Raw genomic sequence first — 26,626 nt, forward strand, 5'->3', positions numbered from 1 at the left:
CAGGATGTCCATGCGATAGTACCTCTGTGTCTCTTTTTCCATTCCCTTAGCCCTACTTTCTCCCAGCATTGTAAAACTTCTCCTGATGGAAGCTCAATTCTCATAAGACATTTTATTTGTTATTTTCAGTGTACTTAAATTTTGAAACAAAAGTGCTTTCACTAGACAAATCCTTAGCTTCCCTTCCAGGCTTACCAAATACAGGGAAGAGAGGCTTCGTGGAACAGTTTGATAAGCTTTCAAAGTTGTAGGCTGACCAAGTCCAGCTTGTCACCTCATCTTCATACTCCAATTCAAATGATAATCAACAAAATCACCTAAAGGATATAGATTGCTTTATAATTAAGACCTGGTGAGGTTTACATGTGTCATCAAGTTCCTTAAGAGCAGAGTTTGTAAGTGGCTATGATTCCTTGTGCAAAAAGGTCAAATATCTATGGGGGTGGATGTTCTAGGGAAAGCAATGATAACATATCAGAGAGAGGTTAACACTAGAGCTTTGGAGACTGGAAGCATCTGATAATTATTTTGGCCTTGTCCACCTTACTTTAATATTGTGTAGAATCTTTTGCTTTCTCTCTTCCTCTCAAGTAAAGGTACGCCTTGTGCTTATGGGGTATTTTTGTTCTCTTTTGTTTTCGTCTTGACAACAGTGTCAGGCTCTGATCTAGGAACTTTCTGTTTCTGTCGAAATCAAGATGTTATTAGCTAGTATACAAGGAGGCAAATGACCTCAGAAGTGCTCTCCAGCTGAGTGACTGTGTTGAGGTACTTAATTATGATTGTATGAATTTTGTGGTCTTGGCTGCATTGGGTTGGCTGAAAGATTAAATTGTTCACGTTTGCCTTTCCCATGAGTAAAGCTATGCTGCTTCTGCAGTGGCAAATTCATTTATCTTGGAAAGGATATAAATAAAAAAGATTAGAAATACCATTTTGTCACTTCTTTAATACCAAGCAGTTTTAAATTGCAATCTCATTCAAGATTCCAGGTTGGAAAAAAAAAAAATTATTAAAGTTCTAGCTAAGAAACTGTGTGAAATTACATTTGGGCATTATTCTTCATTTTCTCTTCCCTGTGTCATTAAGCATCCTCTGATAAGCAACTCATATTTCCCTGCAAAGGCAGGCTTATTTAACTGTTGGATGAAGACTTTGTGTCTTGGTTTGAAAAGCAAAAGGATTGAAGGGAAGAGGGAACACATGAAAAAAAGAGGAAGGAAAAATTAAATACTGCATTGGACGGAACTCTGAGAGACAGCTGATGTCAGCAGCTGAGGTGAGAAAATCGGACAGTGAAAGAAAAGGAGTGTTAACCTTAAGTCAGAGGAGAAGAAGCCTTTCCATTGTAACTGGATAAAAGCGAAGAGTTTTGTGCTCTGTAGGAAGGAAAAGAATAAGATTTTTTTAAAAAATAAGATGCAAGTGATAAGAAAGAAAAATGCAAATGCCTTCAGCCAGGAATTACAATTTCTTTAGTTATTAGCAAAGGTGGAAGCTCACCTGATATGTGCAAATATATGAGGCAAATCTCGTGACATGGGAAACATGCCCACAGGTGTCTCTATGCTTCTGACTAACTGGTGTAAAATCCTGGTCCTGTTGATGCAAGTCAGCATTTATATCTACATGGTATGACAACTGTGTCCTAACTTATTTTTTTGCAGAACCTGTAAACTGCAACACTGAGTGTTTGTTCATTCTCGTGTAGCACTGTAGCGCCAAAGTTGCTTAATGGTGCATGACCGTCTTGTAGTGGCAGTGGCATAAAGATAACTTACTTTCTTTTTTCTTGAAAAGGAGGGTTCTAACTGGAATGCTTCAGATTTTGTCTTTTATCCTATTGCTCTACTATGTCTCTAATACTATTGACAAACTTGTACTTGCATAGAGGTACAAATTTTAGTGCTGGAGGGGTCTGTTGTAATCCTCTGGTTTGACTTCTTGCATTGTGGAGGTGGGAGAACTTGCCCTATATTTATATACTGTGGAGTCCAAACTTCTCTCTGAGCTTGACTGTAATTCTCTTTTTAAGTGGGATGATCATATTTCTGCAGGAATCATTTCTCTAGAATGTGAGCAAGGACTCAAAATCTTCCTTCTTCTTGAAGAGCTGTTACTTGGAAAAGAATGCATTTATTTCCTGTTCCTCGTCTGGATTTTAAATACTTCCATTATGAACCCTGAAATTGTTGGTGGAATCTTTTATCAATGTTCTCCAAACTAGCACAGGAAAAAAGATTTACGTTTCCACTTTTATACGTACATGTGTTCGTATATACAATACTAGAATTTGTTTTATGTAAATTAAATTATCCCTTTTTGTGTGAGGACAGTGTTTGCTTTTGTTTGGTGCACTTAAGGGTAGCAGCTGTGGGTACTTGCAGAATTCTAAGAATTCGTCTTTACTGTTTATTTTCTCATCATGGGCCAACTCTTCTGCTTGAGTAAGTGGTGCTAATAATATTACACTGTGCTGCTCTGTTCATTTTAAGCTGCCAAGACGGAGAAGATCTTTTCAGCTGTTGGTTACTCTGACTAAAAAATGTCAGACTTTTGCTATGACTGTTATCCTGCCTAATAAACAGTGTATCAGAAAATGGCAACAGTGGTGAATGAAATTCTTATCTGTTCTTAGACTGGGTTGTGAATTTTTCTATGAAATGCAAACTGCATGCTGATAAGGCCTTGAGGTTCTGAATTTTGCTTTTCCTATGTAATTTTCAGCAGGAAGATTGTGGAGGGCTGTGAGCCCTTCGCACAAGAGCCTTCTGCACTCCCTTGGAGGAGAGAGGCCTGAGGGCAAAAAGACCCACCCCAGAGATAAGCAACCTTCCTCTGGGTCATGGTGACAAAGTGAACCACCCCCAGCATGCCTTGTTTCTGTATGGTAATAGCCTGTACCCCGTTGGCTAGTTGGTTTCTGCCCACCCCCTGCCTTTCCCATAAAAATCCCCTGTTTCTGCCCCTGACTAGGGAGCTTTTGTCCCTGGCCTCCCCTTCACAGGGACTGCTGGACAATAAAGGCTACCTCTTTGGAATAGCCAAATGAGCCTCCTGTCTCTCTGTCCCCGAGTTTGCCGTGGGTGATTTCACAAAGAGCTGAATCACAAGAGCTGGAATCACTCGTAGCAGAGAAGTTGCTACACTTATTGAAGACACCTACTGCCCAGGGAGGCCTGCGACCACCCCTGAAGAGCTGTTACTTGCAGGACACTCTCTTTAGGAAGGTCGCGGCACACCAAGTTGTCCACCCCTGGCCCCGTGAAAGCAAGAGAAGATGATGCAGAGAGCTGTCTTATTTTTAATCTTTAATTTTCAGAAATGGGATAAACATAATATGATTATCACCATTTGCATGAGGGGAAGAATGCTTTATTTATTATGCCCTTTTCCCTAAGTCAGGGAGGGGAAGGTGTGCTGTGAGACTGTTCCAGGCATTAACAACAAGGAGTTAAGATTATTTCATTACAGTTTTGATCACGAGAGTGAATTAATGTGCCGTTATTCTTTTCTCACTAAAGGCTTTTTTGTCATTACAATGAGAATAGAAAGATTTTTATGATCTCTCTACTTACAATAGTAATTTGTCTTGCTCTGACCTTTCTGGCAGTCTGTTTTGACTGACCTCTTACAGCATCCCTTATTCCAGACCTGCAGGGAAAGAGGTTGGTTGACGAGCCACAGCAAGCTCAGACAACTGGAAAGGTTATTATAACATAGCATGCTGAATATAAAGGCTGTGTTTGTTCTCATGACTCATTCTGCAGTTGGCAAAGCTGACAGTCTCGGAGTGGGGTAGCTCAGAAGGGGCAGCCTGTGCTCTGGGAGGTGCTGGTCCTGGATTACACACTTGGTTTTATTGCTGAGCTTTTTGCTTGCCCTGGCAGGCAGCTTCTCCTCATCCAAGTCAAAGGTGTTCCCTTCCTTTCATTCTCCCTCTGTGTTGTACTTGATGTGTTTCAGTCAGGGTTAAGTTGGTATTTGTGCCTCAAACTGTATGTAGTATGTATGTCTACACTGGCATGCAACAGTATGGATACTTAAGAGTTAGAGTGTGAAACTACTTTCTGTACATTCTGTAAATGGAGAATGTTCTTAAACATGTTTTGAAGTATATTGTTGTGCACCAGCTTATTCTGAGAACTTCACCTATGTAAAACACCTTACACGTGTAGCCCTGCAAAACCTGGATGAACTGTCACTTAACAGTACAGAACTGCAGATGGTGCAGTAAGCAGTGGGATCCTGTGGTGGGGGACCGCTCAAAACAGGGTGGAATTATAAAAGGACTGCAAGGTATAAGAGGAAACTTCATTCTCTTACTTCATTGCATTCAAATCCATTGAGCTAATTCTGGTCTGCATTCCCTCTTGTGCAGCCTTATCAAGCCCAGTTCTTCAGACCTTGGGAGGGACTGACTGTGTTAATTTGCATCATTCTCTCCCATTCTGCTTGAGGATTATCTGCCGTGTCCTTCGTGTTCTCCTGCTATCAGATGATGCATTTAAATGGCAGGTTGAACTGAAGTGTGGAAGGTGCTCAAGCTAATCAAACATTATAAGATATCTCTGCAGGTGTTTTATAGCTGTAGCATGGAAATGCTAAAGGTTTAATTGACTGAGTGTGTAATGAGAACAGGAAATGACACAATGGCAATTAATTTTCTCCAAGAATACAGTGGGAGCACAGTCTGCAGCAACCTTAATTAGATTTTCAGTTAAACATTTTTAGCAAGGATGGGAAGTTCAGCTAATTGAATCTGTTCTAATTTCCATCCTCCTGTTTGTCATTTTTTGCTCTTCTTTTTGGGACATATCTCAAAGCTCTCATTGTTCTCTGCTCATTGCAGTATGTGATGACAGATGGCAGGCAACATGCTGATGTGCGGGGTAGCTACACATAAGCCATAGGAGCTCCCACCTGTCTTCATTATCATGAAATTGAACTGGATCCACTGCAGTGACTTATGACATTCTTCATTTTCCCCTCTCCTCCCAGTCTTCCTCCACTTTAATGTGAGAATAAGTTTGTTCTGTATTAATAATGCCCAAAATGTTTATATGCTGTTGCAAAAATCTGTAGAAAGTCTGAAAAAAATGTGGTGTTCTGCCCAGAAGAGATGCAGGTCTAAACAACCATCAGTTTTTAGCATCCTTCAGTTAGTACTATACACTGTAGTAATTTCTTTTCCTTCTTTTTCCCTGTCTGTTTCTGGCTGATTGAGTACCAGCTAATGCACAGGTACCTTGTTTTGGCACCTGTTGATCTGCTGATTCCATATGTGAGTTCTCCCCCAGAGGGTGATGATGAAAACTTCTTTAACAGAGGGCATGTAACAAAATCACAATGTAAAAGTTAGCACCTAAAGGTGCTTTCTGGATTAGAGATGTATTGCTGTGGCACCTCGCTTTCGCACTCTGCCTTCATGCTGTATATGTTCTTGGATCCAGGAAAAACTGGTGTTGGATATGTAGGTGATAGCCAGCTCTGTACTGGCTAGAAGATTGCTGTCTAAACCATGGAGCAGATGTTTTGGCAGCTTCTGTAGATCTGGATTGTATGCCACTCTTATGAGGAAATATTTTCTAGAAGCTCTGTAGTTTTGGATGCTACGCTCACAGGTTTCAAGAGTCCTTCGAGCTAAATTGATTCCAGAAACATTCAAGAAAGGAGCTTCTGAGACATTTGGGCTTTGTGCCTGCCTGTTTCTCAGAATATCCTAAATGGAGCAAATGGTTTGCTTTTAGTTAGAAACCTATTTTAAGATATGCATGTAGTCTGCTTCAAGTTCTTTAGAATTCATGTTTCTTTTAAAAAACTACTGTAGTGTTATGCCAAGTGGCCTTTTACAAGTTCCCATAACCTGTGAAGAAGGTAAAAATTAAAAGACCTGCAGATTCTTAAGAATATTTGCCAAGTACAGAAGCTTGCTATATTGCTTAACTGGGTGACGTGAACTTGCTTAACTGTGACTCTCAAGTCTTTAATTTATCATTAAATGAAGGGGTTGCATTTCAAAGAGCAAATAGAAGATCTTTGCCCCTTGGGGTAGCTTGTGATTTGTGGGTTTTGAGGGGAAAGGTGGAGAGAAAGGAATAATAACTGAACAAACCCAAAAGAGTTGATTTTCAGAGTGAAAAATCAGTGCCCTCTGCAAGCAGGATCCACTGGATGAGTTACAAGCTAGGTTCTCCAAAGGTAAATAGCCAGTGTTCAGTAATCTTCATTTATGTTTTTATAAAAAGAAAGTTCAGGTTGTAGACTGCCAGTTTAGTGAGAGGCTGGTAGGTTATAAGCAGACTGTGGATGACTTTGGGTAGCTTTGACAATGCCTCTGAAATGTCAGTAATCACTATTGCTCTAGTCTAGGGCTTCTCCTTAGCTAGCTGTGAAGGAAGGATTATTGATTTCCAGCTGGGTAAGAAGAGACTCATGTAGTTGTTTTCTTCTTAGCTTGCACACATTTGTCTCTATGGGGAGGAAATTAATGTGATTCCTAAAGGGCTCCTTGGGGTGGAATGCAGACAGTTGGAGTGCTGAGACTCTTAAGGGCTGGTACAAATGGTTTGCCATAAGCAAATATGTCTACACAAATGCAAAAAATAGGCTCTATGAACGTCTAAGTGCCTATTATGGTATGTAACCTAATGAAGTGCAAACCTTCAGGGAGCTGCAGTTGGACATGGGCTGAGTATCTCTGATCAGGAATGAGTTTCCTGCTGACTAGCAGGATTTAAAGGGCTTGTTATTATTAGGTGTTCATCAGATGCTGCAGCCCTTCTCTGATGTGGAGCAAGGAGTAAAGAGAGAAGTCGCAGCTTAGGGCACTGTTTGATTTGGTCACCTAATTAAATAAATTTGGTATCTGAGCACTGAATCAGAAGTATCTAAAATAATATCCTATTTAATAATTTATATTAATATTAAAATTGTGTTATTATGTAATCAGAGTACAGCTAAGTTATAATTGTAGCACATGCTAATTCAGGTGTAAACCAACATCAGTGTTCATATGCTTTAGTCTACACTATTTTTAGTTGGAGGGAGCTAACATGCCATTGCACACTGTACTGTAGAGGAGGCCATAGACTGAAAATCAACTAATAGAAAGTGGATTATGAAACTACTTTTCTGGAAACTTGAATATTAAACAGAAAGTAAGTGAAGTGTAATGCTCAACATGCTGAGTTGAAAGACCACTAGTGAGTTGTGAATCAATCCCTTCTTTATGCTTTGCATGTTCATGCATACACACAGAGGGCTAACAGTTGTGAAGTATTTTGTGAAATTTCAATTAAAAGGCCATTCTTAGCAATGTGTGAAGAAATATGCCATCTTTCTTTAGAGGGTAAAAGTGCTTCGCAGAATTGTGAAATTACCTTTGACTACTGTATGCAAGCGTGATCTTTCTGAAACTGATACAGCCCTTCTGGAATGTTACTTGAATACCAATTTTAGTTGCATTGTTCCCTCTCACTTTTTTTTTTTTTTTTTTTTTTTAATTTTCCCCAGGGAGAAGTGTCTCCTTCCTCTTCAACTGGCTCTGGAATCGAAGAGCATGAAGCTGGCCCAACAGGCTCTAGCAGGGATGCAGGTATGGCTTTGGAGTGTGTGTTGGCAGGCGGTGGGTGTCAAGAAAATCTAGGCTTTTCTTTTGAAAAACAGTACAGAAAAAGTGTCTGTCCTCGGGTGAACCTAACAATAACGTTCATGTTTCTGTAACAGTGTTCAGAAGTTAGGATACAAGTAAAGGCTGGTGATTTTGTAGAAGCTGAAAATGTTTTGCAGATAGGTGGGAGGTCCTGGATTTCAACAGTGAAATGCAGATGTACTCTTCCTTGTGGGCCCTGTGCTACTCCCAGAAAGTTTGCCACTGCTAAGCATCTTAGAAACTAAGCTTAGACTTGCTGTTTTCTTTGATTAGAAGAGAGGACAGCAGTGCTTGGAAGATAGAGAGGTGAATAAAGGATCTGCGTGCTGTGTTCTTTATGTGTGGGCACTTTCCTGGGTTTTTTGTACACTGGAAACAGTCGAAACAACATCTGATTTGAAAGTCTATGAAATTACAAAAGAAAACAGCAGTGCAGCACAAGCAACAAAAAGACTCTCCTGGGTTTGACAGTATAAAAACTAAAGCAGTTTACTGTTCTTTTGATTGGACAAATGAGTATGAGTCAGTAAATACTTTCACTAGGGGGATGCTAGTTGTGGAAAAGGCTGGCAAACTGCTGGGGCATAAAATCCATTTTCCTAAAATAATTTTTTTCCTTGGAGGGCAAGAATGAAGTTGTTCTGGGAATATAAGGGTGTAAGTGGATCATTCAAATTCACTTAATCCAGCATAGGAGGTGTCAGACGCTTGGTTAGAGAGTGCCCCGTATTGGGGCACAGTGTGGTTGTAGAAGGGAAGGACTGCTAAGATAACAAAGGGATTGGAGCATCTGTCTTACGAGGAAGGGCTGAGAGCTGGGACTGTTCAGACTGGAAAAGAGGTGCTCCAGGGGTGGAGACAGCACAACTTCCCTGGACAACCTGTGCTTGATTACCCTTATAGTAAATTTTTTCCTAATGTTCAGAGGAAACCTGTGTTCCAGTTTGTGCCCATAGCTTCATGTCCTGTCAGTGGGCACCACTGAAAAGTTCCTGTCTGTTCTCTTTGCAAACACTTTTCAGATACTTATGTATGGTGATGAGATCCTCCCTGAGCCTTCTCTTCTCCAGTCTAAACAGTCACAGCTCTCAGCCTTTCCTCATAAGACAGATGTACCAGTCCCTTTGTCATCTTAGTAGACCTTCCCTGAACTCTCTCCAACAGCTCCATATCTCCCATACTGAACTAAACATTCTTCTTTATATAGCAAACCCCATTATTTTCATTTCAGATTGAGTTAGATCTCATCAGGCTGTACAGTGCTAAAACAATTGATATTCTGGTATGTGGGAAATGCTTTAAAACATTGTGCGTTAAACCCTGGCTGGCAGTTCAGCTTTACCCACTCACTCCTTCCCTCTCAGAGGTGTGGGAGAGAGAGTCAAAAAGGGTAAAAGTGAGAAAAATTGTGGACTAAGACAAAGTTTAATAGCAAAAGCAAAGCTGCATATGCAAGTAAAAGAATATGTGGAATTCATTCACCACTTTCCATGGAGCAGCAAGTGTTCAGCCATCTCCGGGAAAGCAGGGCTCCATCATGTGTAACAGTTACGTTGGAAGACAAATGCCTTAACTCTGAAAGTCTCTGTCCCCTCCACTTCCTCCTTCTTTGCCTGGCTGTTGTTTCTGAGCAGTGTCATATGGTTTGGGATATCCCTTTGGTCACGTTGGGGTCAGCTGTCCCAGCTGTGTCCCTGCCAAACTCTTCTGCACCCTCAGCCTACTTGCTGGGGAACCAGTCTGAGAAACAGGCAGCCTTGATGCTGTGTAAGCTCTGCTCAGCAATAGCAAAACATGGGTGTGTTATCAGTGCTGTTTTGGTCACATGTCCAAAACACGGCACTCTTTGGGCTCCTGTGAAGAAAATTAACACTATCCCAGCCAAAACCAGTACAAGCATAGAAAATAAGAAGTAGGAATGAACCAGCGAAATGTGCTACAGAGTTGAAGCTGAGGAGGAACATCAGTACAAAAGTGATGAAAAATGTACAGGGGGAAGTGGGCTGTGCAAAGTCTCTACTAGGACAGAGCAAGGTTGTGTTCCTGGGATCTAAGACAAGCAGTTTTGCTCTGTTGTGGGATCTTCTGAGAAGATAGGAGCTGGGAAAAGACTTGTGTGGGTACATCCATTGCAGGATGCCTGCCACTAATCAGAGACACCCATGAAGGTGGTTACAAACTAAGTGGAAGAGACATTTCTGGTAGAACTCCAAGGAAATAGTGCCATTGACAATGTCAGGAGATAGTTTCTGAGGTACTGGGCAAAGTAAATCTGATCAGTCTAAAATATTCAGTCTGAAGTTCAGCCAGTCTGTATTGAATTCAGTTCAACCAACCCAATGGCAGGGCAAGGAATTTTGGTATCACCTCAGCTCAGGTTGGTTTCTATGTGTGTTTGTGTTAGTCACTTGTTACCTGTACTCTTTGTCCGAGGACTTGATTGTATCCATTAACAGTGAACTTCTGAATGACGCAAAACACATCTTGTCAGTGATCAGAAGTGCCACCTCCACAGCACTTGTGCTCTGTATGCTATTGGAGTAATTGGGTTGATAGGTGACTGTCTCCTGTTGGGCAGGGCATCTGATAGCACTAGTGTAATCCCAGGATACTAGCCTGAGTGGGGTTTTTTAATTTGTTGTTGTTGTTTTGAGGGTCTGGGGAGCTGCAAAGGTTCCAGTCTCTCCCAGCTTCTGAAATACTGAGAGGTTTTGCTGAGGACATTATTTGAAGTATCAGTTACTGATGTATGCTTTCTTCTGGACACTGGAGAAGTGGGATGGGGAAAGATGATACCAGAATGGCAGCTGACATGACACAGATCTCCCAGTTTTGCTATTTTTCTTATATTTTATATTACTGGATTCATTTGAAATTTTTACCCAGAAAGCCTAACCACCCTAGTACCCAGTGCTAATAGGTTTAGTTGCAGTACTTTGCGGAGGCAGTTTTTGTCTCAACATGTACATTGCCATTTTCTCTCTGCAGAAGCTGCTGTCTGATGAGAGGTTTGTATCCGTGGAAACAGACTCCGATGAGAAACAGTTGCTTAATCAGATGCTGAATGCTGTCAAAGTGACTCCTTCGCTCAATGAAGACCTGCAAGTTGAAGTGATGAAGGTTAGTGTTTCACACACATCAGTGCTTGCAACAGAGGCTGCATGATTGAATGCTGGGGTTAGCAAATAAATTAGCTGTTCCCTTGAAAATCTTCGTTTTAGAACAGTATTTGATTCCCTTTTCCTGCTGGCAGATGTCACTTGTTTCCATTTCTATTTTGTGTTATCTTGGATTAAATGGGAGGCAGTTTACATTAAGAGTCAGAATACTGGTGGTTCCAGTTTTGGCAAACTTAAGCAGGACAATGAATTTCCTCCATGGGAGGGCACAGATAAATGACTTGTAGATTTGGAAGTTTGTTATTGAGCTTTAGTGGTCATGAGGTGGGCTGTGCACACTTGTAATTTTGTATTGTGTGTGCATAGGTGCTTTGTAGTTTGTTAGCCATATTTTCTCTTTGTAAAATGCTAATGGTGGGGCATGACTTGTTTAGGCACCAAAATGGCCCTGGACCAGTGCATAAGGGAAATTATTGTTTTGTATACTCTGTCAGAACTTCCAGTTCTAGAAATACTCTAGCATTCTCCTGTGTGCATGCTGGGAAGCTCAGCTGCCAGGAGGTACTGTTTCGGAGGGGAGGTGATACCAAAATTCCTTGCCCTGTGATCGTGTTTGTTGTATGACTTAGAAGTCACCTTTTTATATCAGTTTTGGCAATACCTGTGTTATTTGTACAAAGCAAGATGGCGGTGGACAGTTTTCAGATGTTTGGGTAAACTTTGTGCTGCAGGGCTTGTTGTCCTATAGCTGATCATTGGTCAAAACCATTCTGGAACAAACCTTTTTGCACATTCATTATACCTGGTACTGATTGATATATTTGGATCTACTCCTTGACCATCCTTTTCTTCTAAGTGCATAGATTAGTTATTTTGTTTCTTTCATGTGACGTCTTTGGTCTAATGAATCCATGTTACCACTCTGAAACTGCTCTGTACCAGCTGTCCTCTTTGCCGCTGGAGGTGACCACCTGGGTAGAATATGCAGTGTCAGAATGTGCAGAGGGGTGAACCTAGCAACAAAAAAAGGGAGTAGTATTTGTGTGTATTTGTTACACACAAATTTTGTATTTTTAGTATTTGTTACCTGTTTTATGGGAGCGGGCTTCTGCCCCAGGCTTAACTGATGACACTCTGATCTGCATTCCTAACCCTGCATGCCTCCTCCTTGCCTTTGTCTTTACAGTAGGAAAGGGGAAGAGTTAAGTAGTTGCAGTACTGAACCAACAGGTCCCTCTTGGAATGCAGTAATTTTTTGCAAGTTGCTTTTTTTACATTCTTGAGTGTTACAGATTCAGAATCTGCATGCACAGTTTCTTTGAAAGCCTTAATGTACATCTGCGAGGCGAAGCCCCCACACTAAGAATGTGAACACTGTATTTTGCTACAGTTCTGAGTAAATATCTTTTCAAGTTGTCTTGACATGTGAGAAGCAAAAAAAACCCTCAATAATTTCAAAACATCAAACCACAGAAAACCCAAGCCAAAACCTTGTATATATGTATGCTTTTTTTTTAAAGTAGAGAAACATGTTCAGTTCCAGTTTAAGCGCAAAAGAGAAAGGAGAATATAGTCTTAATTTCACTGAGTGAAATTTTGATGTGCAAATCATTTTCTGAGTGAAATGTGTGTATGGTAAAAATCAGGCTATAACTTCCAACTTTACGTTCTGAGAACAAAGCAAAATTATATTTTGATTTAAACATTTCAAGAGACCAGAGGGCCAAAACATATTGTAATCAGGACAGTTAAAACTCAGACACATTAGATCTGAGCCTTGCCTGACAATCAAATCAAGTAGACATCTCTTCAGATTGTAACCTGAAGGTTACAGATGCCATTGCAACACTTGAAAATGTTGTTAGCTAACCCAGGCCTGATGAATGGCTAAATCCTCTGGGGGGAAGGAGGGAGGTTTCTAGCAGCTGGTCTCAGCAATGTGTTTGTATTCCTGGATCTGCTAAAATGTGTCCTCAAAGCAGCAAATTACTGTACATTAGACTGTGTTACTCCATCTGGAGGAGATAAAATATGTCTTTATCTAGTGCAGATAGATATTAAACACTCCTGAGTGTGAGCAGGTTTGTGTGAAACTGTGTCAGCTGTGGTGCCAGCCTGGTTCTTTGTGACTCGCTGCACAGTTGCACCAGTCTCACAGGTATTAAGAATGCAACCACCAAAGATTACACAAAAGCTTTTAGTCATGCAAAATCAGTGTGAAAGTAGACATGCAGGAATACAGAATTCACTGTAAGTTGCTGGCGTGTAAGCTCCTAAATCACTGAAATGTGTTTGTTTTTTCTTTTTTTAATCCTATCCAAAATATCTCCTGTTGTTCCCAGTAAGAGTATACCAGAAATTCACACTCCACCTACTATCCAAAAAAATATTTTGAGTATTTATGTTAATGGACTTTTGTGACCCACCTGTATTACAGATGGAAGTGTGAAGGGATTTGATTAGCTGAGGAGAGAGCATTCTGTAAAGCTTTTTACATTCAGATGACTGCATATTGGAATTGGCAGTGAAAAGAAGAACACAAGAAAGAGGTGTAAGGGCAGGTAGTTGCCTTGCTTTGCACACTTTTGGAGCCTGTAAAATATTATTGTAAAGGGCCATCCTTAGACAGGAATGGAATGAGTAGTTGTAATGGTTACTGTAAATAAATGGAGAGGAGAGCTAGCTGGATCTCTTCTGGAACTGAAAAAAACAAACAGTTGGGGCCACTGTTGTAAGAATGGAAGGGCATTGACTAATTTATGTCTAGGTACCAAATCCTCCTGATTTTTAAGTGTGTCATGGAATGCTCTGCAGATTGCCATATTGGAGGATCACAAAACCAGCACTCTGACAGCATTCAGACTTAAAGGCCAGGGCTGGGGGACTGTGCTGGAGTGCATCCTGGGCAGCCAGAGAAGATTTATACTGCCTAAATGCAACTGTCAAATGAACTCAAAGCCTTCCCTCTCACATTATCTCTCTCTTCTGTGCTAGGTGAGGTACCTCTTATCTTTGCATAAACTTAGCTTGACTCTCTGCTTCTTCTGAATACCAGTTGGCGATTGCGTCTTTCTCTTCGGTGTTTCATGTAGAGTTATTACGTGGGGAAATTGCTCCCTTGAATTTCCAGAATAGAAGTGATACTCTGAAGTCTTTGTTTATTTTTCTTGTAGGACACCCTTATGATTGCTAAGCACTAGATAATTCTTATGCCAACAACACATTTGTGCCCAAAAAAGGCGGTGGTCTTTTCAGTGAGGAGAGGGGAAAGGCTGTGGTTTCTCTTTGACATGAATGGGCAGGAATAACAAACACAGATGTACTAACTGGATTTGATTTCCCACATATCAAAGCAAGCTGTCTGGGGTATATAAATTTTGCTTTCAGTCTTGCATGGTTTTTAACTGCTGAGCCAAATATCTCTTGCAATATCTCAATTACTACCCACTCTGTGTATTCTCTGTATCTCTGATGTGTTTTATGGCAGAGATTTATTAGTATTTTCATGCTTGCGACTAAAGTGAAGTTATTTAGGTGCTTTAATTTATGAAAAGATACTGAGAAACCAGATAATTCAGAAAATATGACTAGAGGGAACAGTGTATCTGACACAAGGCCACTTTAGTATTCACATTTGCTGTTGTCATACTTTGCTAAGACTGAAAAGCCTTCTAATATGTGTGTTACCAGTTTGTGTTTTTACTATGCTCAGCTGGCTGTATCAGTAGAAGGGAAGAACCACACAATCCTACAGTACCTTGCTGATGATTTTGTAATACATCAATAATTCAACTGCAGTTTCAAACGGAATAATTAAATATTTATACTTTTATATTTTCTTTAGAATATTCATATAGGAAGGAAGAGATATATTGATTGCTAATCAAATTCAATATTTTATCAGTGAGATACCAAAGTGACTCACTACTCTATTTCTACAGTTGCAGATGTATAGAAAAAATCAGAGGGACAGTAATTTAGCACTTTCCTTGGAAGAACGTGGTCATGCAGTGGGGCTGGCTCAGAAGTGGGAAAAATTTTTCTGTGTGACGTGGTGACATGGGGACATGTTATAATTGAGGGCAATGGTGAAAAGCAATGGTGAAATGCAAGGGTATATCTCACATTGAGGAGTGGGGACATTTTGTTGATGTTAAACACTAGACAAACAAGCTACAGATAGTCCCCTATCTGTATGTATCTGTATCTACAGACAGGGGACATGTTCTGGGTTGACGATTAATACACACTTTTGAGTTCAATTGTGGAGTCAGGGGATCCTGGTTTTTTTCTTCGCCTTGTCGTGATGCTTTTAAATTCTGGCTTCAGATGTTTTTAAAACAGCTGAAATACTTCTGCTTTGTGCAGTTAAACCTTTGCTTGGAGGAGCACATAAAGTACTGACAAAAGCACTGTCAAATGTCGTCAGATCAGCAGTGGAAAAGGAAACTCGGAAACTAATCTATAGCTGAACCTCTGGATTGCAGTCCCTTCAAACTTCAACAGTTCTGTGATTTTTACTTTCTCTTTTTGAGTTTTTGGTAACTTTTCATCACTAGCCCTGACCCTGAAGTGCTATCCCTCCAGGAAGGGCTTCTGAAAGAACTAGAATTAGGCTTTGAGTGTAGCTGTGCCACCGAAGCAGCTGAAACCAAACATTAAGGAAGCGGAAAGTGTGGAAGGAATCCTAAACAGCAGAGACACCTGTTTTCTTTTTTTTCCTTTTTTTTTCTTTTTCTTTTTTTCTCACACATATTATAGTCACTTTCATTTATGAGTTGACCACCTTCTTAATAATGCAATACTTCTATCTACCTGTGATAACATTATTCTCAGATAACAATAAAAAAATGTTTAATGAAGAATTGCAAATTACAAGAGTTCTCACAGAGAAACAAATTCTCCAGATAAACCAGATACACAGAAACAAGTCCTCCAGATGAACTAGATACACTGTAATATAATGTATACTGAAGTAAGAAAGTTGCTCTTAGGACAAAGGTATGATTGATCAGGTGAAATTTCCCTTTCTGCTGCATCCTTTTGTTTTCGTCAGTCACAGAGACAGCCTTGTCATATAATTCAGTGCATATCAGTTCAATCTGTGCCCAGATGTCCCGAAAAATTTAGAGCTTGCAGGACAGAAATTTTCAAGCAAGAAAGAGAATAATGACCTCTCATGAAAGAAACTCAATTTTTGGATTTGATGTTTTTTCAAATACTTGTTCTTTATTTCACTGTTCTAATTAATGGTGTTATGATATGCTGTGATATGATATATACTGTGTTTCTGTCAGTGAAGATCCCAAGCTTTGTTTCTTATTACCTCTGAGAAGACTTCGCACAGTTGAGTTGCAGCTACTTTACTTGTGGTGGTTTTTGAATAGATTTGAGGATTGCTTTGAAACCAAAAAATAATCTTCCAAAGTGGCTTTAGTGGGAAGACTCTTCTAGTTCCCATTATTTACCTATTATCCATGGCAAACACTGGTTTCATTTAGGACAGATTAGTTTATTCTCAGTGACTCCAACTTGCATTTGTTAGTGGATTAGGTGTATTTCTTGCTGATGGGCAGATTTTTTATTATTTTTTTTCTGTAGGATTTCAGTGAGGAGCCAGCCAGAAGTCTTTTTAATCTGTGAACGAGGTTTAATGAACCCTTGCTAAATCTGCTGTGTCAAGGCAATCTTTTCTTTTTGTCTTTTCACTGAGCCATTAATACAGCATTTGGGAACTCTCCAGTAATACTAGTAGACAGCTCTTTTTGTGATTTCACTTTTCATTCTGGATGTATTCAGAACTGAAATCTGACTTAGAGTTCTGTGGTAAAAGTTTGTGTAAGGACAGACTGTCTTTAGGTTGGACAGACTGTCTTTAGCAACTTATCAACTGTCCTTTCCAAGATTGCTACCATAATGCTTTAAAGTTGCAAAGTGATTCTTTGAGTGCTAAGAGTCATCTCTTAGTTTTTATTAATTTATATTCTGTATATATATTTATATTCTGTATAAATATTTATATTCTGTATAAATTGATAGGGTTCCAGTTACAGTGTCAAATTAGTCACTTGAGAAGGTCACTACTGAAAGTCCACAAGAAGCAGGAGAAAGTTCAGCAACAATTTTTTTTTTTTTTTTTTTGCCTCAGTTTCTATAACAATTATAGTTGACCTCTTTTAGGTTCTGTACAACCATGTTGTTACAGGTTCAGGGAGGTGGTCCTGATCTGGTGCAAATATTGAATGAAGCCGGACTGTGCTTGACCAACCAAGCAAAACTTATGGTTAACTATTCCAGAAAACTTATCAGGAACTTTGTTGCTGCTGAGCAGGTCTTTGGCCCTCCAAGACAGAGAACAACTTACATGTTTGAGAAGTGGCTCCAAAGTGTTTGATCCAAAATGTTGACATAACACAACTGTACAATCCCAGTCTCAGTGAAAGACTGTATTGTAGACCATTTTCTTGAATATTAATAAAATGAGATAATCACTCATAAACTCTCACAGATACATATCTTCTCATTGTTTTAAGATTAATATTTATGAAATCTATTTTTCCACATACAATGTGGTTATGCTTAATAGAATATAATTTTCAACTGTTCTGCTTTGTCTTGAACTGTAAAATCAAATGGAGGACTAAAACAACGTGGATTTAAAGGTATATGTAAACTGTGTTATTCCCTGCCTCTTTGAGGCACAGCATATATAATAGTTACATATAGAAATAAAGACAGTGATTTAAGTGCCCATTAAAAAGAAGAATTCATTGATGCAACAGTAAAAATATAACTGCTCAATGGTGATGGAGAGGAGAGACTTCATTTTCAGGATGGGAAACAGCAACCCAATTGGTGATACTTGCTGTTTATGCATTTTAATTAATATAGAATTTGAGAACAAGTGACCATTTTTCCCTCTCAGCATATTTTATGCACTGCATTGTTGCAAACATTTTTCAATATCCCTTGCAATATAAATTGCAGTCCAGTCATCTTCTGAGCAGAGACAGACTATGCTTCGAATAAACTAAAAATAATAGCAATGATTCAACTTCAATTGCATGCTTCAATTCAGAACTGGTTAAAAATTTATATTAATAAAAAAAAAATTTAAATGCTGAAAATTTGTAGAAGAAAAATTTTGCCTGAATGTGCATTAGTTCTTGTAATAGTGGTTCCTGGTACGAGCTGTCATAAGCAGTAACTGATTTTTGTTCAGTCCATAATTCAGAGGTGTGTTAGCATCTGCTCTGTTAAAGAGGGGGCTCTATAAAGACTTGCACAATATCAAGCAAATAATATTCTTTTCTAAGATCGGTCCTGCTGAGAAATGCTAGATAGAGTTCTTAGTGCTTAGCCTTTTCATAAGATAACTTTTTGTAATGTAGGCCAACTACAAATCCAGACTCTCTTGGGTTTGCTTGTCTCATTTTACTTCTTTTTGGTTATTTTTAAAAGTCACTTTATTCATGTGCTTAGTTATAAGTAACCAGGTTAATTCCAATGGATTGAGTGACCTACCTTGTGTGCTTCAAGATAAGATCATCCTTTCCTGAGTTAATTAGAACTATGGTAAATGCCTAGTACTGTGATTAAAGAACTCCCCTGGTTCTTAGGTGCTTGGTCATTGTAGCCAAAACCAGTCTGGAGTTAAATAGCTGAGCTTTCTCCTTAAGGGATACAAAAGAATGACAACAGTAATGGCCTGAATGTGGCCAGATGGATGCTGGATGAGAGCTGCCTAAACCAGTCAGTAGTGAACGCAGTATCTCAAAAATCAAACCTCTTTCCAGGATCCATGGCTTTTCCTCACTAACTTTCTGTGCTTGAATGCTATCCCTGAATAACCTCTGTGGGTTTGGTCAGACGTGTAATTTCAAAAATCTAAGCAGAGGGGTTGGTCAGCTTAAAAGATTTGCAGGATAGAAAAGTAGGCTTAGTTTCTTGCCTGAAGAAATTCTAATGCAAAAATTTTAGCTGTCTCAGAGCTGTGATGCTATGAAGGTGTTTTCAGATGGAGAACATGCTCATTCTGTCACACTGGAACTGTCACATTTGGTGTGGCATAATCAAAACCGTTGGCATCAGCCAAAAAGTAGCAAGTCCCTAGCTCTGGAAAGTGTAATTTCACACCTGTCCAGTGTGGAAGTACAAGTTCTTACAGACTTTTTTTATTCTTAGACACATACCAAGAACCTGGAGTTTGTTTAAGCATTAAGAAAACGAATTGCAAAGACATTGTATCGTCACAACCCCAAATATAGAAACCCTTTAACTTTCATATATTGCCTTTTAGTCTGTTGCCTGCTGCCAGACGTGAGTGCTTACTGGTGGTGACAGTGCCAAGTTCTGCCAGCCAAACTGGCCACACAGCAGTGGCATGAAAGGGTCACTTGCCATAGCTTTTGCATGCAATAGTACCCGTACTGCAGGTGTGGCACAGCTGTGCACAGATGCACCCTTCTCTGGGTGCATCTCTGTAGACCTTCTCTGCTTATGAGCATTCCATGATCAGGGCCACTGCTACCATAGCTGTTAACACCATCTGGTCCTGGGGGCAGCTGAGGAGAGAACTTGTGTCCCAATAAGCTGTTCTGACACTGCCAGCCATCTCTGTGGGTCGTCTGCCCTGGAGCTCCTCACATCTCTTGTAAGAGAGGAAAAAGATACAGAAACTGTATGTAACATAGTGGTTGGTGATGCAACCGCAAAACCAGCTTATCTGGCTTTTTAATATCACTTTTCTGGATGCAGGTCAGGATATGGTCTGGGATAGTGCAAAATCCTCTGGCAGGTCAGACAGCCTGTGGGATACCACTTCTTAGGTTGCCTTCAGGCTAACTTCTTGCCAATTAATCTAGAGATTTGAAACAGTAATTTTAAATCAGCTGTTGTAAAGTACATTGCCATGCAGAACACTTCCCTGTTATAGTTTTGCATTATCTGAGAGCAAGGGAGTTATCTTTCCTCTCCCCTGCCAAAAAAATTCTCTTGTTGTCAAGAATAAATGTCAAAATTTTCCACCCAGGGGAGATACCAGTTCTTTTTTTGCTTGACAGCTCTGGTTCTACTTACATCCATGTGTTGACATCCTGTTGAATCATTTTGGTAATTGATGCATGAAACTTCATTTTTATTTGAGAACTCTTTAAATTTTTGTTGGTATTTTTCAGTTTGGTATTTGTGCTTTTTCACTTTCATTTTACTCAGATTTGTGTATTATAATTTGTGAAGTAATGCAGTATACCTAAATAGGATGTAACCTTTGAAGGGGAAATTGTCATCCTAGTATTGCTATTCAGCCTTTTTCTTTATTTTTCCCTGCCTTTGATTGTTAAAATTCTAAAGACAAAAGCCCCTGTCAGAGTGTTGAGAAAAACTGTTAAGCATCTATTAAGCTTTGAATAATTTCTTTCCCTTCTACAACTGTACTGCATAAGCAGACATTTCACTTGGTTTCATACCACCATAAATAGTGCTCAGCAGCAGTTCTGTTTTAATCCAGTGAACTAAATGGGCATTGTCTTCTCAGAGCACTCAGCCTGTCATTACTGATGATGTGTAAGGTTCTCCTGTACCAGATATAGTCCTTAAGTCTGAAGCCCTGGTGCATTCATAATGCTGAGCAGCATTTATGGGTTTACTAATTCATAGCAGACACACTCTCCTCTCTCTCCATAATTAAAATCTGCTGTTTGGTACAGTGACCCATGGTACAGTGTACATGACTTCATTAGTGCTTTTTGTTTCTCTTGCCCTTGTTTCCCTTCAAGGCCAAAGAGTGCGACATGAGCAGGTTACCAGTTATTCTGACAAATAGGAGGACACCTCCTGTCCAAACTGTTTTGCAGAAATATTGGATGACTTTAAATGTCAAACTACTGAATGAGGTAGAGGGCTGTCCTTCCTTGTCTTCTGTCAGTGTTTTCCTCCAAGGGGCAGGATTTGAGAATCATCTGAGCGCACATTGCATCCAGGTTTACAAGCCTGCAAATAAAGGAAGTCAGGAAAGGCTTCTTTTACAAATCCCACAAAGGGATTAGAGGTGGCTGCAAAATTGTTTTGTTTGTAAATTGTAAAATTTTGAACCTTTTTTCTCTTTCTTGGGGGTACTGCTTGCTTTCTTACACGCTGTGTTTATTTGAGGTGCCTCCACCATAAGTTTTTCAATGTGAGAGTTGCTTTCTACTACAGACATGTACTAAGCTCTTGCAGAACTTGGCCAGCAATGCTAGGCAGCCTTACAATCTAAAAACATTCCCTCTTTTTTCCTCTTCAAGAGGTCATAGAATGGTTTGGGTTGAAAGGGACCTTAAAGTTCATCTACTTCCAGTGCCCCTACCATGGACAGGGACACCTTCCTCAGACCAGGTTGTTCAAAGCCCCATCCAGCCTGGCCTGGAATTCTCTCTCTTAAAGTATGGAATCACACAGAATCACAGAATGGGTAAGGTTGAAAGGGACCACAGTGGTCATCTGGTCCAATCTCCCTGCTCAAGCAGGGCTATCCTAGAGCACATGGCACAGGATGGATAGATGTCATGATGTCAGTTTAATTACATTGCACTTCAAATCCCATACATTTTGTTTTAATTGACCTACATTGTGGCATCAGAAGCAGATTTTTTTTGGTTTGTTTCTACTTACTGTGAAAACTACCCAGGTGTGTGCTCTTATACTACATTTGGGACTGTATCCTGGGACTCCAGGGAGTAGGAATTACACTTGTTGTTCCATGACAGAACTTCAACAGTAATTAAAATAAATACTTTCATTACAAATAAACCATTTATGGAAATGTGATCTCATCAGGCATTTGCAAGATAATGCTAGCCAATTAAAAAAACCTGTAACTTTTGTGACTTTGAAACTATCTCTACAGTTATATAAGTTCCTTCTTAAAAAAAAAAAAAGTTGTTTAGAGTCCATGCCAATCAGTAAAAGCTGATTTTCAATTTTGTTTTTTACTGGAATTGCTTTCTAGTTATTAGGAACTGCTTTGTAGTTTTGTTTTTGCTTTCCCTAGCAGTGGTTGCAAAAAGAAAATGTCATTGCCCAAGAAAGCCTCTACCTTTCTTTTCTTTATTTTTTTAAATACAGATTGTTTGAGTTAGTGTCATGAGTAGTTAAGCAGCCTATGGGGATATCCTGTCTGGAGACTCAGTGTTTTCAGTGGATCTGAATGATTAAGTTTGGTTTTGTTTGGTTGGTTTTGATCCCATTTTTTATCCAGTAATTTAAAAGAGGAGCCTGCTGTCTTCCTGTTTGTTCCACATAAATGGGAAAACATGCAAGTTAAGTGTTTGGATCATCGCCAAGACTGTAAATGAGCCCTACAGCAGCGCTGATGGAAATCATAGCTGAGAGTAGTCTTGTGTATTGGTCAGAGATGGTGTTTCAGAACATACAAATGATTTGTGAGGGAAGGTGGAGCAGTGGAGTAAGGCAAGAATATACTGGCCGATAACTTGTGCTTCTGTCATTTGACTGCATCAGATCGTATGCCCTTTCTCTAGCTAGTGGGTTCCCAGATCTTTTTTTTTACAAACAGTAGCAGTCAAAACTTAGCAGTCTTCTGCTGAAATTCTCTATTGCTTCATAGCAAGGTTTTGATCATCACTTCCTTACTGAACTTGATCTCTGATGTTTCTGTCATTCACGTTACATGCAGGTTTTTTGGCATTTGTGACAGAAAGGAGTATATATATGCACATGTATATATATGCACTAAGTTTTCACAGTTCAGCTCTATAAAAGAGGGAAATTTAAAAAAAAAAAAAAAGAGGGGAAGAAAGATACTTTGAAGAGCAAAGACTTAAAAGAATGCCTGAACTGGCGTGTCCTTCCATGCATTGTAGTGTATTGGCATCTGGGTTTTGATCTGTAGAAAGCATTAGATAGTAACACATCCTACAAAGCCAAGATGGGACAAGAGAGCAGAAAATCACATGAAGTAAATAAGGTTTTACAAGAAGGGAAAATCAGGACACACAAACTACTGAATAGGATTAGTCATGGATGTCCATCGCAGCTCTTAGCGTGGTAAGAAGAGATTTGTCAGTAGGAGGTAACAGTTGTCTGTCTCTGTGTTTAGGAACTGTGTTCTACACCTGTGTTTAACCCAGCAGTGTCTGGACAGTACAAATCAGTTTTTCCTTAAGTACTGAATATATATTTTTAGCTGGTTGCTGAGCTCTCACAGCTATTAGAAATGTCAATAAAATTTCAGGGTAATTAATAGTTGAGAAAGTGAGGCCCAACAGCTGACTGTGAGGCTGGCCAGTTTAGAATCCAGTTAGTGCTCAATAAAATTGTTTAACTTCAAAGTTTTAAATTTTGCACATATGGACTGAGCAGCAGATGGAAATATCAGCCCTTAAAGCTTACGTACTTATTAGCCAAATGAGATTATTGAGAGTTTTTATAATTGACTGTTTACTTTCCTGTTGTTCTGTAGAATTTGCTCTGTGGACAGGAAGAGAGGTACCACAGTTCACTTTCACTGGCACTTGTGCATATACCAGTAAATGTTATGGATTGCAGAGAAATTTGTGGAGTTCCTATCAAGAAATACAAAGTACAGCGTTCTTAATCATTTGCGGTTAGAATTAGATTGCTTTCTCTGGCAAGTTCAAGTGCTCTGTAGCTCGTATATCTCCTTGTAATACTGAGCTGGGCTGTGTAACACTTTTAAGATAAGAAAATCCATTTTGTCCATTTCGAAGAAAAGAGAAACCATGAAGAAGGAACTTGGCTCAGAAACGTTGCTTTGCTCTAAAGATAAATGCTAAATGTCTAAAAAAGAGTTTCTAGTGCAGGCCTATTTAATTCATAAGAGTAGCATGCCCTTTTTTGTTGTCACTTCCTCTAGTATTATCCACATTGTTCAACCTCTATTTATGAAGGACTGAGAGTCAAGGCAAGATAATATGTACAGAAAACTGTAAAATTGCCATTACACAATGGTTTACTTGGAACACGTTTTGTAGTAATATCATCTTCTGTAAGAACAGATCAGGCTTCTGATTGGTATTTTATTTATTAAAAAAAAAGCAAACAAACAGAAAACCCTACAGCCTTGGAGTAAGGTGTGACATCCTGTAGTGAAATACAGTTTTTCTGCTGAGAAAAACATTGGTAAAGGTGCAGTGCATTTCAGTGTATAGAAACTTTTCAGTGTGAATCTCAAAATGCAAAACAGTTTATTTATGTCCTCCTTCAGGAAGATGTCACACTCACCTGTGGACAGACTCTTCTGTACTTTGCTTCTAGTTAACACCCAGTAATGTTGACTTATCTGATGGCCCGGATTTCCTTGTGAAGCAGAGAACGGTAGTTCTGAGTAGGGCTGAGAAGTGTGGGGACCAATACATAAGTGTTAATGTGATTGATATTTGTAATTGTGATTGCTGGTACACTTATCCCAAGAAACTCATACTATTTCAGACCGAGCAAAACATAAATTCTGGTACTGGAGGATTTTATGCTTTGAAGGACAGAAAGCAGTAGCTGAGACTCTGTCTTCTGTGAGGCAGGAGAGATTGGAAAGGAAGACAGGAGGGAGGGAGGACATCTCCAGACATGAAAGGCATCGCACCACAGTTCCTCTCACCGCATTGCCCCACTCATCCATTTGCCCTGGTGGTTCACATCACATTGTCACTCCCCTTCTCTTCAACTGGACTTTTATCAACTCAATTGGGTTGAATTGGGCTTTTAGTTTCTTATTTCTCCTGCTGAATTCAGGACAGGACAAGCCTCCCTTCATGGACTGGGGTTTATGGATTGGTTTTTACTCATTATCAAGTGACTGTAATACACTTACTGGAAATATCCTATGCTCGGAAATCCTCGTGTCATGCAGTAATTAATGGCTTGTTTCACATAATACTTATCTATCTGTGCCACTTAAGTAATAACTTGCACTGTATGCATTTTTCCTTCCTCTTTTGTTATATTGATAGAAATGAATGCAAGGACTGATTATAAATCATGCAAAGCTTGTGGCTAAAATATGAATAGGGGTCCAAGGCCAGAGTTGATCACTGGATGGTCTTGCTTTTGGTGGTCATATGTAGGAGACAGCAATAAGTAATCCATTGGGTGGTGCCTCTAGGGCCAACAGATGTGGCTTCTCAGGAGGATCTCCTCTATCCCAGTAACACACGGTGCTAAGAAGCTTCTGATGCTGTTCTAAGAATTGGAAGGAGATGTGGCTAGAAGCACATGGGTGGGAAAAAGACTCAATAATGATTGAAACTTAATTTTTTTCATTTCCTCTCTTTTGATGCAAGGTCTTGCTCTGTATAACATATACCTCCACCTTTGAGCTGAATGGGAGTTCGGTGTTGAAGATTGCTGAGGTAAGTGCTTCTGTTATACCACAGCTTGTGTCACTTAACCTTTCCCCGCTACCTAGAGTGTATCTTCCATATGTAACCTGAAACTGAGCTAGTCTGAAAAACATCTACTGTTTTTAGGACTGATATTACCTAATGTCTGTTGTTAAGAAATAGTTGCAAGTTGGGCAGGTTTGGGCTTGCATGGGAAGGCACTCTTGGAAGCTGACTGATAATTGTATATTACAGCATTGCACATTTACTACTCCTCATATTTACTTTATTTTGCTTTTTTGCAGTAGAAAGGTTCTCTTGAGTTCTTTATAAAACAGCACTGTGCTGATTTCTTACTGGTTTCAAGTCTAACACTAATGAAGTGTCCTCAAGAGAAGCGTGTAAGCCATAGTGTGCCATGTTAGCACAAGTTCCTCAATGTTCCTTGTGTGTATCTCTTTCCTGACACATCCAAGTAAAACATTTATTATGCTTCTACATCCATTAGGCTATTAGTCACTCTATTCCCTCTAGTCCATTAGATTTTAGTATGAATTAAATTGTAAGGGAGCTTTGGTTGTAGAAAAACATACCTGCAGGCATATTAAGTGAGCCTTTTTTAGGTGGGTGATATTTTTAATACACTCTGTTGCCAGCCATGGGACTGTTTGTTCAGGTTAGAGAAGATGCACAGGAACACTTAATCCTCCTGTGCAACACACACTGCTGTGTGCAGAATCTATTATAAAATTACATTGTTATTACGGTATGGGCAGAGCTAGTGTCTGTGAAGGAATGTAAATATTATTTACATGTCCTACACTCTCAAGTGTCTGTAGACATTTAGAGATGTGTGCCTTCTCATTTTTTTGGTATTTGGCATGGGGGTTTTTGTAAAAAAAACCAACATCCCATGTGAAAATAGCTTACTTTAGCTGGAAGTTACAGTATTTTCTGAGTTTAAGAATAAAACTGACCTTGTGTTATCTTATTGGAAGCTGAGAAAGGAGTTGTAGGGATAACAGGGAACCAAAGAAAACTACCTCCATTTTGTAAAAAATGAGTTTTAACAGGCAAGGATACAACATAAATAGTTCATGTATATAACATATACAGGATAAAAAAAATATAGTAATCATTCTAGATTAGCACAGCTTAGATTTTGGTTTCTCTTGTGCTAGGTGAGACCATAAGGTGTGGGCTATTTTTGGAGGTCTTCGTAAGCCCCATCTGTAGATGCTGCAGCAAGGATGAACTGAATTGCTACTTAAAGCAAGCCACAATTTTTAGATTTCTACTAAACCCTCTTTATGTCAGTGTTGCACACTGAAAAAAATACAGATAATTTCCCCTACTTCAGTTTTTCTCACATATTCTCACAGACTTCCTAACATGCGAGGCAAAAGCTGATGAATTCAGCTTAGTGCATCTCTTTGCTGTAGGTAAAGACCTCTAGATTAAACAAAGTGCTTGCTGGCAAAAGCATTTGATGACTAAACCCTTCAGCTTTCAATCTT

General features: G+C 39.5%; 1 protein-coding gene across 8 annotated transcripts in view; it reads left to right on the forward strand.

The window, feature by feature from the left end:
- ARFGEF3 (ARFGEF family member 3) overlaps positions 1-26,626 on the forward strand; it is a 92,062-nt gene that overhangs the window by 8,654 nt on the left and 56,782 nt on the right. For all 8 annotated transcript variants that reach the window (XM_039568215.1, XM_039568207.1, XM_039568208.1 and 5 more), the window contains exons 3-5: positions 7,516-7,597; positions 10,643-10,774; positions 25,071-25,139. In XM_039568215.1, coding sequence (XP_039424149.1) covers positions 7,516-7,597; positions 10,643-10,774; positions 25,071-25,139 — 283 coding nt within the window. The remainder of the gene's footprint in view (positions 1-7,515; positions 7,598-10,642; positions 10,775-25,070; positions 25,140-26,626) is intronic.

Source organism: Corvus cornix, chromosome 3 (genome assembly GCF_000738735.6).
Source record: "Corvus cornix cornix isolate S_Up_H32 chromosome 3, ASM73873v5, whole genome shotgun sequence".
Lineage (NCBI taxonomy): Eukaryota > Metazoa > Chordata > Aves > Passeriformes > Corvidae > Corvus > Corvus cornix.